This window comes from Amphiura filiformis, chromosome 1 (genome assembly GCF_039555335.1).
Source record: "Amphiura filiformis chromosome 1, Afil_fr2py, whole genome shotgun sequence".
In the NCBI taxonomy this organism is placed as follows: Eukaryota; Metazoa; Echinodermata; class Ophiuroidea; order Amphilepidida; family Amphiuridae; genus Amphiura; species Amphiura filiformis.
This window is the reverse complement of record NC_092628.1, coordinates 12,353,756-12,374,705: the sequence shown is the minus strand read 5'-3', so window position 1 is coordinate 12,374,705 and position 20,950 is coordinate 12,353,756. Positions and strand designations below refer to the sequence as shown.

Here is a 20,950-nt window from a genome sequence, read left to right as displayed (position 1 = left end):
CGCCCGCTTCGTGAGAAGCTGTGTGATCCCTGTCAGTAGTGCCCGACGCTGGGGGCCGTCTGGCGGCACTACTGTGGACCTCTGAAATGTGCAGGCAATGTGGGGAGACTGGGTTGCCAGTCTGTAACCCCCACTCACCACTGACCATACCCAGGCGCTCAAAGAGATGGTTTCCCACCTCTGGTTGAAAGCCATAAGCGGTCGTCCACTGGGAGATCCCCTGTGGAAAAACCGCTGAGCCCCCAGGAATGCTCTGCCTAGCTTCCCTTGGAAGGCGCTTGCTCTTCTTCGGGGCTTGCCAGCTGTTCCTGTGCTACCCTTGCGCCTCCCAGAAATGGGTGCTGCAGAGGTAGTGCGCTCGGGTACTGTTGGTGGTGCACGGCCTGCTGAAGTCGGAGCTCCTACCCATGGTAAGGGCAGTTTCCGACCTCTTCAGAGTGCTCCCGTTGGTAGCTTCTTTGCACGGTCCTCCACCGTGGCGCAGAAGCATCCAAAGAGAAAAAGGACCCTGCCTTTCCATCGCGTTGAGCGATTGGAGTGGCAGGCCCCTCCCCGCGCTGAGTGGACACCCTATGGGCTAGGCCCATGGAGCTCTCGTTGAGGCTAGCTGTTAGCACCGCTAATAGGCTCACCTCGCGGAAGAGCTCAGATGTTGTCTGCGCGTGATACGCTTGACGACATCTGGGTCCCTCTCGGATCCCCTCAGGTAGGTCCCGTGGTCCTCCCGCGTTACACGCAGAGGAAGCGTGCAAGCACGCAGGCGTCCATAGCTCTACTGAGCTCGACAGCCCTACGATATCTACCCGTGAGGTTTGCGGGAATGAGAGTGCAGGCGTCCCCTGTGAGGAAGCAGCAGCTGAGCATCCTACTGAAAGGATCCCTGGTCCTCCTCCATGGACTCCCCCTTAGGGGTGTCCGGAGGAAGATCAGTGCTGTTGCTCCCCTCGCGGGGCAGCGGGGAAGGAGATTGTAGTGATGTCACTACCGGACTCAGCTTCCGACTCCTTTCCCTCGCCCACAGTATCCGTATCATGCTCCGATGATGACGGTAACTGAGGACGGGCATCTGAAAGCGGGTAAGAAGGCATAACCACTGTGTGGCTCGCCGACTACCTGCCAGCAGAAGAGGGAGTACTCCCGCAAGACCTGAGGTATCCGCCATGGCACCACTGGGTCCGCATGCTCTCTCGCAGCCGTCGTCCTAAGCGCTAGCAGCATCGGGCCTACCCTGATCAAGATCTGGGTTAGCCCCATGCCGGCTGGCCTGGTCAACAGCTGATGTTGGTACTGCGTGGCCATCGCTAGGCGACACTTGCCACGGTGCTAGGCCGTGGAAGAAACACCTTGCGGCGGGTACCACGGGCATACCCAGCCGGCAGCTGACCCTGAAAGGATCCGCCACCAGGGTAACCCCATGGTACTGCAGTACCAGCACCGCCTCCCCCCTTGTTGCCACAGAGACTGTGGCGACTAAAGCGGTGCTCTTGATACCGGTGCGGTATCAGCGTGGGTACCCGTGAAGGTTCCCAACTGTGGACCGCTGTACCCTCGCCACACTGCGTTCCCTGTTTGGGGGATCAAGCTGTGTGCTGGCGTGGTACCGGCGCGGTACTAGCATGGGTACCCGTGAGGGTTCCCGGTTGTATACCGCTGTATGCGTGGTTCCAGCGTAGGTGCCCGTGAGGGCTCCCGGCTGTGTACCACTGTACCCATGCCTCACTGCGTTCCCTGCAAGGGAATCAAGCCGTGTGTATGGGTACCCCGCTATACCGGCTGTCCCTTGGCTAGAGGGAGCTTGCCTAGTACCACGGGTAGCTGAGCGTGCATACCCCCGATCAATCACCTCGCCACCTGAATAGGCAGCGTCAATCAATGGAGCTATGCCCTGTTGATTTGACAGTGATCGATCAAGAGAGGGTAATTGACCCATTGACGGTAATGGATCACCCACGCTCCGCTGGCTCTCGAGGACATAAGTGGGTTGTTGATCAGCTAGGCTGTTCAAGCTACTTACTGTACCCTCTAGAGCTTAGCCCAAGGTCGCTGTGTGTGGCGGACCACTCACGGCAGCTATGGGCGGGTGCATAGCGGCTACCACTGAAGTCAAGCCGTGGCTCGTCTTTGTAGCTGCCACCGAATGCACCTGGGTCGCTGTCCCGTGAGAGACTGCGAGCCCAACCCCTGAATAATCGCCAGCCAGTCCCTGTGGACAGCCAGCAGCTATTCTAGGGCCCAGGGTATCACTCGGCGGTCCCGCCATGGAACGCTGCCGTGTGACAACCCCAGTTGGTTCTGCTAAGACTACACCCACAGCGTTAGCAGCGTATCGTCTCTGCTGAACCCATGCATGCTAAAGGTTCAACCCAGGCAAGCCCGAGGTACCCTTGCATGCTGCCCGTCGCTGGCTACTACTGTGGCTGTTTGAGCCCGTAGATATGCCTGCAACAGGCGGGTGTCCTCCTGCTAAAAACCCGTGAGGATTTTCGCTGAGGACTGGTATCCTCCTGCTACAAAACCCGCTAGGGTTTTAAGCTGGTGGTTACCGCTCTGCTGCCTGCTACTTTGCTCCGGCGTATAGTCAGTGCTTTCGCTGGCTGCTGAGCCTTTGGACGCGCTTAGCAGTCCCGAAGGAACCGCCTGCTTGTCCGGGGACCGGAGCCCCTTAAGCAGACCTGCCATGACCCATAGGGGCTGTCACAGCAGAATCTACCGTATCGACTGGTATCCTCCTGCTGCAAAACCCGCTAGGGTTCTCGCTGGTGGTTACCGCTCTGCTGCCTGCTACTTTGCTCCGGCGTATAGTCAGTGCTTTACGCTGGCTGCTGAGCCTTTGGACGCCGCTAGCAGTCCCGAAGGAACCGCCTGCTTGTCCGGGGACCGGAGCCCCTTAAGCAGACCTGCCATGACCCATAGGGGCTGTCACAGCAGAATCCACCGTATCGACCTTACCAGTGCCCTTGGTAGATTTCTTCTTCGCGTCTTATGGCGATGGCGGAGCCTATCCCAATCGTCAAGCTGGAACTCGGAGAGTCCTAAGCAAAAGAAAGACATCTAGAAGATCGTGAGCACTCCCTGTGGGTGAAACAGAGCGGGTGTGGGTCCCGCTCCGTCACCAGGAAGGGCAAGCCCGACAGGGCCGAGGCGAAGCGAGGAGAAGGGAGGGGGGCACTACCCCCCCAACACGCGACTCAAGCCCAGTAAGCAAACCTGAGCACGGAGGCTGGTCGCTAACGTTAGTGGTAAAGTAAGGACTGGCTAACTTTATTACTAAAATGTCAGGCGGGTCCCTACCAATCCCCACCGTATGAATATCTGATTAACTCGTCTTTATTGGACGGTAATGAAGACATAACGATAGAGTAATCACCCTAACATAGCAACAATAACCTACCGTACATGAAATACAATGTGTATGTACAAACATCTATTGTAACTTACAGGCTGCAATGGTTGTTTTACGTGGGAAACAAAATGAATGGCGTCAACGAGCGGCCATTTTGAATTGCTCGTGTGTCCCGTATACAAACGGAGGCACGATATGTAGCTAAGTTTTGGATCGTTTTTTGTCACTTTTTCGCCAGAAAATGCCGTCAAAACTATCCTCAGCCGAACAATACCGGTTTGGTTTTACCTAAGGTGTGAAACTACAACCGTATATCTCGCCTTTGGTCGAGAAATTGATACACAGTGCTATGAACAATCGATAGGCACGTCTGTGTCAGTCGGAGACCAAGGAGGATAAGGGACGATCATATGGTGTGACGTCACCTTTTGGGTGAGTCCACCGGGGATCGGGGTTTTTGTTATTTATTCATTTATGTGGGACAAAATGACTATTGGTTTTTCCGCATCTCGGGATCTATGCAAGAAGTATCTTAATCAACATCGGAAACGGTAAGATCGACCGGTGTACTGAGTCAAACACAAGTTCTGACCAGCACACAACCCAACTTGAGAAAAAAAGCAAGGGAATGTACCGGCATGGGAATCGAACCCATAACCTTCCGATCTCTAAACAGACGCTCTATCCATTAGGCTACCAGCTCCCACTCATAAACGGTGGTTAAAACTGGATCTAATGTGAGCAGTCGAGGTATACGATACGCAGTACACACAAACAAATATTACGCAGGTACACAAATGAAGGAGATCATTACTGATGCTTAATTGTTTTCCCAATATATAAGTAAAGTAGGTAATGGGGCTTCGCATCCTGCACAAGAACAAATAAACACAATGGCAATCGTTCCCCATTGTGTTTATTTGTTCTTGTGCAAGATGCGAAACCTATGGACAATCAAACAATCAAATGGCTTTTTGGCCTTATCACCCTGTTTTTTTTAAATGTGGTAGCAACCTAGATTTCCATCCACCAATTGCATTTTTCCCCTCTTAACACCCTGAGCACTACCTGCTGGTCTAACATTGCCACTGATTGGTCAATTACATGATATCTTCACTTTAATCACCAATCAGAATGGAGCTTTGCAAATAATTCACCCCATTTTTTTGTGTGGTGAAATTATTCTAACAATGTTGGTGATTGGTTAAATTGATAATGAAAACTTCTTGTTGGCCAATCCACAGGTAGTTCTCATGGGGTTAAGCTTACATACCTGTGTGTGCCAACCCTCTAAACGGCACCAACAATGGACTCCATGGTAGAGCGTTTATCTGTATTTCAGGAACGGTTGTTTCTTCATTTATATCAGCAAAGAGCAATGTATTTTCTCTGTTTCCAGGTGGTATTCCCAAAAATATAGTCTTGTTACCAGGCCTTGAGGAGAAACCACAGTCCTAGATGTAGTGGAAAACGAAATTGAGTAATATAATTTTTGGGTGTAAAGTACAGTTTGAGAACCTTGAGAACATCAATAGACATTTTCAAATTGAAGTTTTTAAAGACAGCTGCCGTTTGTTTGCGATGACCCAGTTTATAATTCTGGGTCATCATCGTTCACACAACGCAACTATTTAGCCTGAACACAAATCTGCATTAAGATACGATCAAGCATGGGATATAACTTGTGTAAGAGATTGATGTTACCTGGAATTTGTCCAAATCTTAAGTGCAGAATAATGATGAACATTTGCACTTTATTTTCCATATTATACTATCATATTGCGAAGTGCAAAATAGAGGAAGTGTTAGTTCAATGTGTTAGGAAAATATTTTCATTGATGACCTTATTATTGACATTGCCAAATAAGCTGTATTTATGCTCGAACTACATTTTGTTGAACCATTGAGCTACTACATGTAATATTATTTTTAGTAGCTCGATGGTTGAACGGTGGTACCCATATTTCTGGTCCTTGCACCTGGTTTTCCGAACTTTTCCAATCTTGATTTGAAAAGGTCTGTTGTTAAAAACTTTAGTACACATTTTTTTTAAATTGTTGGACCTTAAATGTGTGTACCTACCTAAAAGTAAACTCTGTAGGCACACGATTTGTGAGAGATGTCTGCAGTCGCCTTGTTGCCTTCACAGCACTGTGCAGTTCTTGCCATGTATGTTTACGTTGTCCTTGCTGGGGTAGGATGGGTAACTGCAGCCTGGTTTCTGGCACTGGTGAGGTAGTGGGTCCAGTAGCCATAATCTATGTATTTATACAGAGAAAATAAATTTCAATACAAAAATGCTGAATACTTAAAGCACACTACAAAGGCCTTCAAGCTTTGACAAGAGACACAGTGCTCTCAGACTAAAGGCTGCTCACATTTCAGTTGGCAGCTGCATAGGCATGACTGAATGATGTTCTACACACAATGTATGTATGTTAGTAGTTATATGCGTAGTATTTTATACTAGTAAATATTTACTTTATAGGCCAAATACATGTATTACCAATGGATATAAATGAATCGATTTACCTGGATTAGCGTAGCAAAATGCTACTCACAATTTTGTAATTGCTACTCAAATCTGAAAGTGAGTAGCATTTTTTGCTACACAAAAAAATATACGAAAATCGATCACTGGCCACTGACCTGAACTGAAAATGGAACATTCAGGCCAAGTGTTTTTTGAATAGTTGGTATATGGTTACAGTGTTTGATTTACCTGATTAGCATGCAAAATGCTACTCACAATTTTGGAATTGCTACTCAAATCTGAAAGCGAGTAGCATTTTTTGCTACACACAAAAATATACGAAAATCGATCACTGTAAATGATAAACTGATAGAAAAATGCATTCATCTACAGAAAGTAGGGATGTAAACGTTACACGGTCTTACCGTGACATAAGGCTGGCATTTTTGGGCGGGCTCCCGGGTACCCGCCCGAGATTACATTACCCGGGCAGGAAATACCCTGCCCGTGTGCTCCGAAATTTAAAAAAAAAAAAAAAAAAGGTTTTTTTTTGGTTTTGTAGTGTCCCTGGACCTAGACCTAAATGCTAGGATCATTCATGGTTGACCTGCCATTTTTGGGTAATTTTGTGCCCGGTACCAAGCATTTTTTCGGGCGGGTAGCGGGTACCAAATTGAAAAAAGTATTTATTTTTCGGTTTTGTAGTGTCCCTGGACCTAGACCTAAATGCTAGGATCATTTATGGTTGACCTAAAAAAAAAAATTAAAAAAATAAAAAAATTTTGCACGATGTTTTGTGTTTTTAATATGAAAATTTTGATATCATTAATAGAGTACCGTATGACATGAAAACAAAGTACTATCAATTTTCATATTAAAAACACAAAACATCGTGCAAAATTTACCCGCCCGAAAAATGCGCCGGGTACCCGGGCACAAAATTACCCAAAAATGGCAGGCCGTGACACGAACACAAGGCTCGTGTAACGTAAGGAAAATATGGCAGATTGGTAAAAACTGGTAAAAAAGTTGAAGAAATAGGAAATTGCTCTGTAAAATGAACCAAGCTGAGACTCACAGACACTTTGGCAGCCCTAATAACTCTTTAATTTATCTCTACTGTAGTCCACAAACATCGGAACTATCGCTAGGGTCAAAGATCAAAACGACTGTCTTTGTAGAATTTGCAGGACCACAGCTCTTCTGGTTTGCCTTTGTATCTCTTAACTGGTCTATAGATAATTAAACAGATGCAGCTCTATCACTCTTATCACTACCATGGCAACAATGGTATTTGAGGGACAAATCTTATCTCCATCATGGTCACACAAGTGCTACACAATTAAAATATCAGTATGTTTAGGGAAAAATAAATTTGAGTTGAACTTGTTCTTGGCCTATCCATGTGACCATATCATATGAATATGTACTGTGATAGTGTTTTGGACTGTATTCACTCATAGGCCTTCAAAAAGGCATATGATTCACTACAGTGTAGTACCATGAGTACTGGAGGGTAGACTTGCTTCAAGTTCTCAGACTTTCTGTTAGGCATGAATTATCCTGTGTAGTTCACACAAAATTAATAGTTTTAAGGTGGCTGTATCGGCTACGGTGTCATGCTCAGAACTCCTTGAAAATGATATAGGATGTGTGTATTGTTGAGAAAACTTTACTTGCCAAGTTTTAATTTTTTCCAACAAAGCGTTTTTGAGTTACGCAATTTTTTGTCATCTCAAAATCCCATTGAATTACTACAGGGGAGGGCTATTGGCACTTTGCCAATTTCTCAAAATAGCAACATTTTTGAAAACAAAGATTTTATTAAAACTGATTTTTCTCTCCTTTATAGCAGTTGTATATAAAAGTTTTAAGTTTCATTTTGCTGCCAATATATCACAGAATAATACAAACCAAGTTTATTTTCTAACTTAGTGTTACTTAAGTATATATTTAACAGGAATGTTGGTACTTTTTTATGATTTTTGATTTTTCTAGAAACACTAAATTACCTAAATTCTAGGATTTTTTTTTTTTTTTGGAAGGATGCTATGGTTACCAAACTTTCAGGGATGGTAAATAAGATTAATATCTAAATTCTCTCGTCAGTTTTTTCCAATTAAGCGTTTCTATTTTAAGCTACAGTGTTTCTAACATTCCCTAAAATTAAAAATTAAAAAAAAAAAAAAATTTCAAAAAGTAAACACTTTATCCAAAAAAACTGACGAGAGAATTTAGGTATTAAGCTTACTTACCATCCCTGGAAGTTTGGTAACCATAGCTCCTTCCTAAGTGGGCAAAAAAAATCAAGAACTGTCAAAATTAAGGGAATTTTCAAAAAATAAAGAAAAACATAAGAATTGTTACAATTCTTATAAGACTCTTAAAATAGGTGGGGAAAATACTTTTCTTTGTTATGTTAAAGATTTAAATGAATAGACCTGATTGATCAGACACAGGAGCTATTTTTCTGCAAGGGTGTTGTATCCGAGGCAGCTACCTTAAACGAAAGAGAACATAAACACGGGTCGCATTCAACCCCGTCTGACTGCATGCTGAATGCTGATTGACTGGTGCTTCTCGAATAAATGGAAACAGTATTAAGATTGAGATAAACAGTGTCGATGGCGTCATCCATGTGAGATAGTCAGCAGTGTGTAGCGAGCGATGATGCATTGGAGAATAACCAGGCTTCCTCAACTAGATTTGTTGAAGTGCCACCGCGGTGCCCCCCCCCGGTGGTGCTAAAGCACCGCGATGGCTGGTGCTGGTGTTTTCTTTTATTTCATGTGGCACTTCAACAAATCTAGTTGAGGAAGCCTGGTTTACTTGCGCAGTCCATCGTGTTTGGATGTGTGCGAACATCGCGTACATCACTCGCAAAATGGCAGTCAGGAAGGGCATATTATTATGCCGTCGGCACAGAGGAGTAAGATAGACAGAGCGCGTACCACCAGTCAAAGTCTCCGCCTCATCCGATAATGAGGGCCGATTGATGAAATGCGACAGGCAAGACTGCTACGCAATTACCGCGTATTTTATGGTCTATTGCGTGTCGCAAAGCACGCATAGCGCTCTATCGCGATATCTGAGGCACGCAGCGCTGGCGTGATTGTTAGACACAGCACGATCGAACAATCGGCCCTAATGAATATGCGAGAACTGGTAGCATACAATACACGGGGACTTTGACTGGTGGTACGCGCTCTGTCTATCTTACTCCTCTGTGGCCATCGGTTGATTTTACCCATTATAAAATGTCAATAAAATACATCATCGATATCTCCAATTTGTGTACATTATAGTATTTATTCCTTTGCTAAATCGTAAATAAAAGAAAGTCACTTGAAGAGTTGGTGCCGTAATTTCGGCTATTCTAACATTTGCAATTCGTAATTCAAAATGACTGAAATTGATTTTGGCCCCCCAATGTTGAATGTAGAATTTAATTTCCAAATTTAAAGTGCATTTGCTACAATTATTGGCACTTAGGAACTTTTACATTAAATTTAACAATTTAAAATACAACTTTTTCACACCCTGTATAACACAATGGGCTTAACAAATATAGCGCAAACTATTAAAATGAAAGGACTAATTGTGTACATTCCAATTTTCCAAATATCAAGTTCATTTTCCAATTTATTTATGTAGAAATATTGGAGTGGTAAAGAAATTAAATTTTTTAGGTATTTTTCAGTTCAGTAGAATAACCCTGTATAGACCACTTGACATCACTGACACTGCATGTTTATCAACAAAGGCGAGGGACTCGTCTATCGATATGCTTGAACGAGCCGCTACACTGTTCAATGGCTTTCTTGTACTATATGAAATGTGGCGGGCGATTTAAAATGCATGTGTCCTTAGCAAACTACGATGCCGGCGGATGCGTACGCACACTGCAGGGCAAGGAACAACAATGGAAATTGTCATTCGCGCGCATACTGCCGGGCAATGACGTCACACATGCACATGCCAAGTGGTCTATATTTTTTGGCACACCCTGTATATTAGGCCAATGGAACTCGATTATTAGTTTCCGATTGGATGTTTAAAAAAAAGGACGAGGTCGCTATTTCATTATTCATTATTCGGTCTCTTTTCATTATCCATTATGTCAACAAAATCAATAATTTTATGAACAGCTTTCTCCAAATTTAGGTACCCCACCAGTACCAAAGTATATATTGTTGATGAAAGACCGTCTCAAAACAGGTATTAATGCTTAGATCATCTTTACAGACATTTTGCAACAGATTGAGAAAAGATTTGAATTTGTTTTCAAAAAAATGAAAAGAAATTAGCAATTTTTGTAATCACTAGAAACATGATGAGGTTATCCTTAAATTTCCATTATTTACTACATATCCTCTACCCCTACAACTAAGAAAAAGTGCTGATTATGATCAGCAGGGGATGCCAGACATTTTGAGAATTTCAATTTTGATTATTTCCATTTCAATGTTCAGATAATTGACTTTTTTATGAAAATAATGAAAGTTTTGGTCAAATTGAAAAAGTGATGCGGGCGGTCAATAGGAAACTAACAATCGAGTTCCATTAGCCTTATATATCCACTCAAACTTTACAGATCTGCAATCCTGACAGTATACTTTTACATTAGTACAAGGAACTTATACGATGTCCTCATTCACAAACTGATACTATCTGTCCATCGTATAAGACTGTTACCGCACGGCTGTGGTGAAGGAATATTACACAGTCAAGAATAGGCTCCATCATTTTTTTATTATGATCCCTCCCAGTCTCCCAAAACATCAAAACATCAAAAGCGTTGCACTTATACTTACTTCTTAAAAGACTGTCCTTTTTCACATAACGCAGACAAAGTAGGGCCAACTTGCCTAGAAATGGTCAAATTTTGGCAAGAAATATCTCTGTGTAATCCTATGTAAGTCCCACATCACATCGTTAACTTATCGACGATCATGTTTTTTTTTTCTGAAGTTTGGCTGGTACCCACCAGCGTCATGCATGTGACGTGACACAGCTAAAATAATCGACCGGGAATCGGGGATCGTTAAAACGTCAACAAATTTCAAAACACAGAAAGCAGTAACTTAATGGCGAGCGGTCCGAATTTTGAGCCATACAAGTTTACGTGGTGAACTACTTTTACATATAGTTTGGGTGAAAACTTTTTTTTTTCAGTTGGGTTGGGGGCCGGGAGCATGATGAACTAATGACAATGTTGATTCTGGCAAACTTTACTTTTGTAGTCACAGACCAGTTTTAACAATAACATCATGACAAGATTGGCATCATGATCAAGCATGTCAAGATTGATTCTGTACTGCAAAATAAAATTCAGACCCTGGCAATAAAAGTAACTTTTCTAGACTAGAGCCTGCCAAATTTTGCAGGGTTAACAAAAATAGAATGGGTAATTTTAGTGCCTTATTTCGACAGATCGCACAGTGGAAAATCAGAATATGATAACCAATATCAAGGGTTATGATACTTACTACACATATGGTTAGAAATTATCACATCTAAACGTTGATTCGATAACTTTGTGCACTCATATACAGTGCCGACAATATCCTGAATCGTCGAATGCTCGTCGAATTTGGCAATCAGTCGTCGATTTCATTCCGGTCACGGCCTTGAATGACCTTTGTGATTCATTTCGTAATCAATCAACGGGTGAAAGTAATTCTTATTTACAAAGTAAACATTAAAAGTTTACTTATTTGTTATTACGATTAATATTAATATTTATTACATATGGTAATATGCTTGTTAAATCGTATTATTTCATTTTAAGTCTTTAAAAATATATATTTTTGTTAGTTTTATATATAGCTGTTTGATTATAAGTTCACCGCACTTTCTGATCTGAACTTCGACCAGACGAGGTCATGGAGGTTGGACTCAGCTGGGAGTGAATGAGAAAATGTAAGCTTAAAAATATTGTGTTTGTTTATACATTTTTTGTGTACATTTTATTTCCCACAAATGTCTTTATAACACGAAGAAAGCTCAGCTGTCATGGCTGTAGTGTAACCTCAATTTATATTCATAATGGCATGCACTAAAATATGTGCATCGCATGTTTGTTTATTTTTTTTCCATACAATTCATGTGCATGTAAATTGTAAAACATAAATATAGTCATATAAAGCAAGACAATACAATTATTCAGGTTACCTTTTATGCGTTTATAACCATCGCGTATAACTATACGCATGCGACGTCAAGCGGCACATGTGCATACATATATACATGTAAGACCTGCTTGTGGAAAAAAATACGCGCTGGACGGCTGGCAGTACCGCTGTAAAACAGGGCTGTCAACTTTTTGGAATTGCTTGGCGTGAGACAGAGGCGTGCAGGATTTGCCGACTCAATGTTCATTTTGTACCATGATTATTTGAGCCACGGCGCTCGAGAATGTGAAAAGGGGGGGTAACAAATTATTCATGACGATGCGTGAGATTTTACTCATTATCCAGCTTTTTGCGTGAGATTTACTGCCTAGGCGTGAGATTATACTACCTTGGCGTGAGACCGTGAGAAAGTGACCCAATGCGTGAGACTCACGGCCAATGCGTGAGAGTTGACAGCCCTGCTGTAAAAGGAAATCTGGAAAAAATAATATTAAGCTGAATTTATAGTAATTATACTCGCCGAGCGATTGTGATGCACCGCTTTTGGAAAGCGATGCGATGGGCATCGCTGAATTTTGCATCGCTCGTCACTTTTGCATAACTGCGATAGCGACAGCAGATGACAAATTGACAATTGAAATATTTTAAACATGAATGCCACAAAATACATTTTTAGAACATCCATTGCTGTAATATTGCTTTGAATCACCGAAAGTTAATATAATTGAGAAAGGTAAATTGATTTTTGGTTGAAAGTGATTGGTTGATGCATTCACATGTCAGGCAACATCGCTGGGAAGTTGAGATTTCTTCAACTTGCAAAAGCGACAGCATTTTTGCCTCAGCGATTTGTATCAACTATCAATTGATCAGCTTGATGCTCTGAAAACAATAAACAGTGAGATGTGTGAGAATTGTTTTTCTGCAAAAGCGATCAAGTACAAAATTAAGCTGTACGGTACATAATATAGTCATCATCATCATCATCAGTCGGCTGCGGAGCTTTCTCCAACTGTTTTCTAACTTTCTTTCTCCAACAAGCTTTCTCCAACTGTATTGCTATCTGGATAATTTGGGCCAAGCGAAACAATGTTTGGCTGCAGTACCCTTTCAGTATCTCCCAGGCGCTGCTGGACATACTTTAAGTACAGTGTGCGTGGTCCTCCCGGTTTCCTCTTCCCATTGTGTGGTGGAATATAAATGGCATACATTTTGTATCTTTCACAGGCTCATCGTCTTTGAGGTGCAGTATGTGGCCGATAAATTTGAGTTGATGAATCTTGACTCTGGCAACCAGAGTGGAGTGGTGTTGGAAGAATGGACAAATTGATGTTAATATTGAGATATGACGCAAAAACATAATTTTATTTGATAGTTTTAAATAATATTCATACAATTTGCTGTTCTGGTATGTTAAAAATCAGTGAACTTCAGATAAATTATCAATTTCCATAAAACAATGATTTTATTTACATAAAATCATCACAATTTGTCAAATTGTATGTATGTCCCATACTTCCTTTTGTGGCAGTTTTTCCTCAGATGCCCATGTACTTTGCGTGTACAAAATCTGAGGAAGCAAGTATTCTTAATTTACTTACTTTTTAAAAACATAACCCAGCCAAACTTTTATTGAACAATAAGACAGGTGTACAAAAAATGTATAAATTCAGGGTTGCCGGTTCATTCATATATTTTCATGACTAAACGCCAATGGTTGTTTATGCCCGAGGGGCCACAACAACCATTTAGTCATGAAAATATATGAATGAATCCCGTCCATACATACCAGAACATTTTGTGATTCTTATTTCATCAAAATAATGACAAAAAATAACAAATAACCAGTGTTGGACATTTGTCTCGGTCCCAGCCGGTTTGTGTTCCACCGTCACTAAACAAACCGTCTGGCGACAACTCCGAAATGACAATCGCTGATTGGTTAATGAATTTCCAAATAAAACTGTTTTCAATTGGCTATAGGATGTGACTTGTGTAAGTGACACTAAACATATCGTGAGGCAAACACAAAATATACACTAGCTTAGCAGCCACTGAAGCGCCAATCGTCTGATATCAGCGACTCACAGCGCGTATTCACTTACGTTGTGTGGATTTATGTAACCGCATAGCTCTCACTCAACCGCTGCATGTGTTGAAGCCCAGCACTGATTGACAGCCAATTCTCAATCAGAACATTTTCTTATGACGATGATTGGCCAATCAGAAAAGGCGTACTACATGTATGAGGTAATTGTCTCCAGACGGTTTGTTTAGTGACGAAGGAGCACAAATCGGCTGGGATCGAGACTAATGTTGGCGGACGTAAGACATTTTTTATGCGTAGCATTATCAGCTTGCACTACTTGATTTTTGTTACATTTGCACACTTCAGTGTAAGTCTATGGCATAAAATTGCTACACATTTCCAAAATTGTGTAGCTATGGCCAATGCTGCACCTGCAAGTAACATTATTTAAAACTGTGATTTTCACTTCACCACGATCGCACATCCGGGCCACCGGGCATTAAAGTTGTTTATGCCTGCCTCGAGACCAATCATGCGCGCTGTTATATAGCAAGTATGTATGAACAGTTAATATAAGCCAAAAAAAGCACTTCCTTTTGTTGTGGTGGGGCAGTATAGATCTAGCCACGATAATGAATAATACCATGGTACATTTTATTACATTTCTCTTCTTCTTTTTCACCAGATGCATCAAGATACTAGATGTAACTTGTAAGGCCATCAAAATCAATTATTAGTGTTTGTTGCAACTTTGTTCACATCACAATTTTGCCAGCCATGACAGAAACTGATACAACACCACCAGCCATCAATGCTGATGCAGGAGGAGATGACATGGACGAAAGCTCTTCATCTAAAAATACCAACAATGCATCTCAAAATGAATTGGCATCACACTCTAAAGAGGTGCCAAACAATAACAGTGTAATTCGCACATCTTCTGAAACCAATGATAGAACTGCTGAAACATCACAAAGTGATGAGAAAGATGCTGGGGACATAGCATCATCAGATGATCAGACATCAGAAGATAAACATGAAACAGGTGTATCAGAGGCTGCTTCAGGGGAAGGAGAAGCCACAGCAGAACAGAGTGAGTACAAAATAATGTGTTTGTGTTACAGTACCAAGTGATCAGAATTTGGCACTTTTCAAACAATTCAAAGTGGCTGTGGTGGCACCATGGGGGCATGGTGGGCAAATGCCCCTAGTCAAAGATCTTGTCACCCTCAGTTTGCAGCAATTTCATTGAAATTTCATGATTTTTGATGATTGAGTGAAGGTAAGAATGGATTGATTGATTACTTGGTTGATTGCTTGCTCACTTAATTGATTTATTTTTGATTGATTGATTGATTGACACACAGCTGTAGCAGCAGAAGACATAGAGAGCCACCTGTTACCTGTGACAGACGAGACGTTAGAGCATCTTACTGAAGGCTTCTTGCAAGCTTTTGTGCCTCATATAGAAACATCCTACGAGTCATTAGATGAGCTCATGTAAGTACAACTTGATTTTTAAAAAAAGAGCAGTGATTTATAGTGCGCTATGCACAGGCACAACGCCTAGACGTTGATCCACAAGCCTCAGCACACTTTAGACTATTCCAATAGAAATTCATACATCCGTTTTGGAAGACATGATTTCAGTCTACCACACAGGGAGAGTAAATATCAAATGGGGTTACCTGAATGAGTGACTCCATTTGAAATTACACCCTCTGTGTGTGAGATTAAGTTCATGTCTTCCATAGGGGTTTATGAATTATGGTGAGACACATTAATTTATTTTAATAAATAATACAAAGTTTATCGGTTGCATCCCCATGAGTGACAGTTAATGTCATAATCCACATAATTAATAGATAATTGTGTGACAAGTCATAAACTATAATATTCTGGACATTTCAAGAGTATCAAATGTTACATTTGGAAGTTGCAGGCTTTTCAATAAACATTAAAATTGATGGGTACCAATCATTTTGATACAGCCTGTAAAGTCGCTGACCACAATGGCCTAAAGCTCCCATCATATTTTCCTGCCGCTTGCCGGCTGTGATGCTGTGATCATACTTGGCAGATTCCTACACCTCACTGGCAGCTGTAGCTGGGGGCCATCCATCCATTTTACGCGACGCCAGTATCATAGGCATGGAGCGTTTACTGCTCCTGTGACGCGGTGCAAGTGCTACGCGCTCCGATGCGCTCGCGACAGTGGGCGTCTTGGATCGCAATCCAAACAAATTAACTAAGCTATGGCCGACTTAATCCTGACCATCACTTGGCTCGTCGGATTCGTCTATACCCTTGGGGGATACGGTTGCAGGAAATGCTCATGTGCAAAATTCTGTTTGCGTTATGTTTATTTACGTTTGTGCATTATGTATTACGCCACGTTTGTATATTTTGTTGACAGGAGAAACCAAAGAGTGCTAATAGAAACAGTGCAGCAAGAAAATGTGAAATGTAATGAGAACGATTTAGTAACTGAACTGGCAGAAGTGGTAAGTTACATAGAGCTGGGCAAAAACTGTAAAACTTTGAATGCAATTATCATCATCATCAGTCTGCTGCGGAGCAGGCGACTACAAGCTTTTTCCAACTATTGCGATCTTGGGCAAGCGAAACAATTTTGTTTGGCTGCAGCATCCCTTCAGTTTCTCCCAGGAGATGCTGGACATACTGTAAGTACAGTGTGCGCGGCCGTCCCGGTTTCCTCTTTCCATGTGGTGGAATAAAAAGGACATATTCTTTCACAGGCTCGTCATCTTCAAGACGCAGTATATGGCCGAGATATTTGAGTTGATGAATCTTGACTCTGGCAACCAGTGGAGTGGTGTTGGTCAGATTGTAGATGGTTTCATTTGGAATCCGATCCACACGCTTGATGTTGCAGTGGTCTAAATCTATCATAAAGAAGAACATTCATATTATATTTTGCTTAGACTAAAGTTTGTTCGGCTTATAATAGGAGAAAAAGAATAAGGCTCATAACAGTGTGTATTGCTATAGAAATAGAATGGTGTTACACTAGTTGTGCATTACGTAATGCATGACTGGTGCACGCTTATGTGAATTTGTGTGAGTTGGGACTTTATTGATGCACGCATTAACAAAAAGCAAATAGTTATAAGCCGGACAAACTTAACCCCATGAGAACTACCTGCCGATTGGCCAAAAAGAAGTTTTCATTATCAATTAGCCCAATCAGCAACATTGTTAAAATAATTTCACCACGCAAAAAAATTGAGGTGATTATTTGCAAAGCTCTATTCTGATGTATTTCCTGGGTTGAGAACCAGAAAGCCTTAACTCACAATGGTTTTCATTGTGAGTTAAAGCTTTCTGGATTTCAAACCTTCGATTTGTAGTTATCAGATATGCATCACATTGTAATTATTTTTGTGATATCCATAATATGTATTTCCTTTGTTTGCAACACAGATGACTGAAGCCAGAATTTACCATTCCAAATTAGTGAATGTTAAGAAAGAAATGACATCACTTCATGAAAGAACTACCAAATTAAAAGTAAGTTCAACTTCAACAAAGTTATGTTTTCCTCGGATTCCTCCAAGGCGAAGAAAATAGAAAAGCATGTTCTACGGGCCTGCCTGACCCAGATAAAAAAAAGGGAAACCGATGTTTTCTGTACAAATGAATGCCAAGCATTTTCCCCAAATTGCAAAATATTTTCAGATTTTTGTGATTTTGGGGGCCATTTGCAAAAAATTGACCCCGTAGAACAGGGGTTTTTTTTGTTGCCCAATAGGAAAAGTTTAATAAACACACACACAGTGGCAGCACCAGGAATTTTTTTTTTTGGGGGGGGCATGGTGGCAAAGTGAAATTTTAGGTTTTTATGGGGGGGTATAGTTCCTCCACTGAAAATAAACTGTATGTAGGACTTGTGCGCCGCTTTGATTATGAAATAGAGCCAGAAATCTTCCCTTGAAAAATGTTATATTTTTAATTACAACTGATTGATGCAGATAAGAAAATCTTGTGTAATTTTTTGTTTTTTGAAATGAACACCACTACTGTGGAAGATTTTGAACCATTCCAGGCCATCCATTTTGGAAAAAAAAATGTGTGGATTCCAAAACAATTAAGTGATTCCAGATACAACCATTGTGGTTTTTTTTTTAAAGAGAATAGCCTATTTATCATGTCACTCATTGTTGTTCTATCCCAGAAACGAGCTTTGAAGCTACAGCAGCAGAAAATGAAGGAAAATCTGGCCAAAGAGCAACAAAGGGAAAAAGAAATGGAGCAAGAAAGACATCTCATAGCTAAACCAATATCCAAGAGAACTGAACAGGCCAATGCCGCTAAGAAAAGTGAGCAGGGTGCATCGGCTGCAGTCAGTGACAAGGAGTTGCCAAATAAGGCTATATAGATTGGTAGCAAAGAATTGAAAGGGAGAAGGTGGATCTCCATTAATGAGAAGATCCATTAATGATCATGCAAAATGCTTTGAATATTTGAATCATATCATTGTGATCATAGCATTCTGATGAATAGCATCCAGCTATTTATTTTCTTTGTGTATTTTATTCAGAAAACAAACTATACTAAAACAACCACTAACAATAGTAACATAGAAAAACTCATGGATGAAGACAAAAAAAACCAACAAGAACACAGTCAACACACCCCTGCAGGTACACAAACTGAATATGTGCACAGATTACTTGGTAACACCCAGCCAGTGATGGCACTATGGGGGTGAGGGTGGGCAAGGGGAACACCCCCCCCCCCCCCAAAAAAAATCTTACCCCCCCTCCCACTTTCAAGGTAAAAGCCCCAAAATTACAAAAAATTCCACTTCTTGCAGCAATTGTGTGCAAAATTTGTTGATTTTGTCTCATTCCCTGAAATTCACTATGCCCCCTTGAACAAATTCCTGATGCCACCATTGCACCCATCTTGACCCTGCCATAATCAGTTTGAAAATAATTGAAGAAATGAAAAACAATTCAAATTGATTTGATGCGTCAAGATCAATGGTCCATTTTTTGTCTCGCCTGATAAGGCAGGAGACTATATAATCACTTTTCCGTATGTATGGGTGTGTGTAGGGGTGTATGTGTGTGTGTATGTGACAAATTTGGTTAAAGTTTTGGTTAAAGTTTGCCTTCCGCCTATTTTCTCGGAGACTAGGAGTCGCACGTCCCTGAGACTTGGTGGGTGGGTGCATCTTGACCCGAGACAGAACCGGTTTGTATTGGTTAGTGGGTCAAGGTCACTGAGGTCATGTAGGGGTCATCTGAGGTCAAATGAGTAAAAACTGTCGTATAGGCATGAAACTTGGTTGGTACAGTCAACATTTAAAGCCAAATTTTTGGAAGGTCATTTCAAGGTCACCAGGGGTCATCTGAGGTCAAATTAGTAAAAACTGTTGTATGGGCATGAAACTTGGTGGGTACAGTCAACATTTAAAGCCAAATTTTTGGAAGGTCATTTCGAGGTCACCAGGGGTCATCTGAGGTCAAATTAGTAAAAACTATTATACGGGCATGAAACTTGGTGGGTACAGACAACATTTAGAGCCAAAATTTTGGAAGGTCATTTCAAGGTCACCAGGGGTCATCTGAGGTCAAATTAGTAAAAACTGATGTATGGGCATGAAACTTGGTGGGTACAGTCAACATTTAAAGCCAAATTCTTGGAAGGTCATTTCGAGGTCACCAGGGGTCATCTGAGGTCAAATTAGTAAAAACTGTTGTACGGGCATGAAACTTGGTGGGTACAGTCGACATTTAAAGCCAAATTTTTGGAAGGTCATTTCAAGGTCATCAGGGGTCATCTGAGGTCAAATTTAGTAAAAACTGTTGTACGGGCATGAAACTTGGTGGGTACAGTCAACATTTAAAGCCAAATTTTTGGAAGGTCATTTCAAGGTCACCAGGGGTCATCTGAGGTCAAATTTAGTACAAACTGTTGTACCGGCATGAAACTTGGTGGGTACAGTCACCATCAGCCACATAATCGTGCCCAGCCGATAACCGCCAAATTCATTTACCTCTACCAAAAGTAATCGCAAAAGCAGGTGGTCGCGAAAGCAGGCGAGACTCGTGGTTCGAGAACCGCCTTGTTTTTAAATGAAGCCATAGTTTACCTTTACTTTCAGCAATTTTATACTCAATTTTCTACTTCAATTTGACCATATCCAGCTAGACGGCAACATTACCAATTTTTAACAGTGAAAAGACAATTTTGCCATGGTCGCTACCTGCACTTGGCAAATCATGGGTTATATAATGACGATTTGTAGTAAACTGTTTACAGCATTACGCAAAAGTCATAATGATGATTATGTTAATGACAATTGATAATGTGTCCAATGTGAGAAAATAGCTTCAAACAAGTGAAGAGTTCAGACACAAAAGCCGGTAAATGCCATTTTCAAACTGTTCGTATTTTAATTGACACCCTAGTTTAAAAATTTCAGTGTATACTTTTGAAACTATGATCAAAAACACATGTTTTCGTATGATATTTTTATATTTGACAAATTACATTTGCCTCTATCTCAAATCGAGAAAAGTGGATATATCGGTTTTTGCATTTGAACTCAAGTGTAGACGGAGAGAAGAAAAGTAAATAATCAAGGTATTAGAATTGTATGTTTTTAATAATGAATGATAGAACACATTTGATTTTTACTATATTACCCTAGAAAATGTCTTCCAATATGCGAGTTTTATTAGTACTAAATTGCCAAATGCACTAATCATGCTAATCGGGGATTGTGATTGGAACAGATTAGTCGCTGGTGCATGGTGTCGTAAGATTTTTTTGCCAGGGGGGATGGTCCATACAATCATCCCCCCCCCAATGTTGACGCCTGTAATACCTGTATGTGGGTTTCTGACCAAATCAACCACATATTTGGCCATTTTAACCCCCAAAGCCAAAAAAAGAGGAAAACTACTCAAAAAGCTGAAAAATAGCGTAAAACCCAGGCA

General features: G+C 41.5%; 2 protein-coding genes across 3 annotated transcripts in view; one reads left to right on the top strand and one right to left on the bottom strand.

The window, feature by feature from the left end:
- LOC140155407 (dipeptidyl peptidase 9-like) overlaps positions 1-11,432 on the bottom strand; it is a 28,989-nt gene extending 17,557 nt beyond the window's left edge. The window contains 4 exon segments of the mRNA XM_072178288.1: positions 4,617-4,754; positions 4,757-4,797; positions 5,426-5,601; positions 11,306-11,432. Of these exon segments, the coding sequence (XP_072034389.1) occupies positions 4,617-4,754; positions 4,757-4,797; positions 5,426-5,598 (352 nt within the window). The 5' untranslated portion in view covers positions 5,599-5,601; positions 11,306-11,432.
- Positions 11,433-11,654: 222 nt separating this feature from the next.
- On the top strand, positions 11,655-18,998 carry LOC140155278 (uncharacterized). 2 transcript variants are annotated; one of them, XM_072178088.1, is made up of 6 exons: positions 11,655-11,738; positions 14,665-15,072; positions 15,347-15,479; positions 16,396-16,483; positions 17,424-17,510; positions 18,175-18,998. In XM_072178088.1, the coding sequence occupies exons 2-6, from the start codon at positions 14,757-14,759 to the stop codon at positions 18,376-18,378; spliced, it is 828 nt and encodes a 275-aa protein (XP_072034189.1). In that variant the 5' UTR covers positions 11,655-11,738; positions 14,665-14,756; the 3' UTR covers positions 18,379-18,998. The 2 variants fall into 2 exon arrangements, with proteins under 2 accessions (XP_072034189.1, XP_072034270.1); XM_072178169.1 differs by lacking the exon at positions 11,655-11,738 and adding an exon at positions 13,263-13,281.
- Positions 18,999-20,950: the final 1,952 nt, after the last annotated feature.

Coding starts and splice junctions, on each gene's coding strand:
- LOC140155278 (XM_072178088.1), top strand. CDS start 14,757: ATGACAGAAACTGATACAACACCACCAGCCATCAATGCTGATGCAGGA. Junction 16,484..17,423: donor TAACTGAACTGGCAGAAGTG/GTAAGTTACATA, acceptor TTTGCAACACAG/ATGACTGAAGCCAGAATTTA. Junction 17,511..18,174: donor AAAGAACTACCAAATTAAAA/GTAAGTTCAACT, acceptor GTTCTATCCCAG/AAACGAGCTTTGAAGCTACA.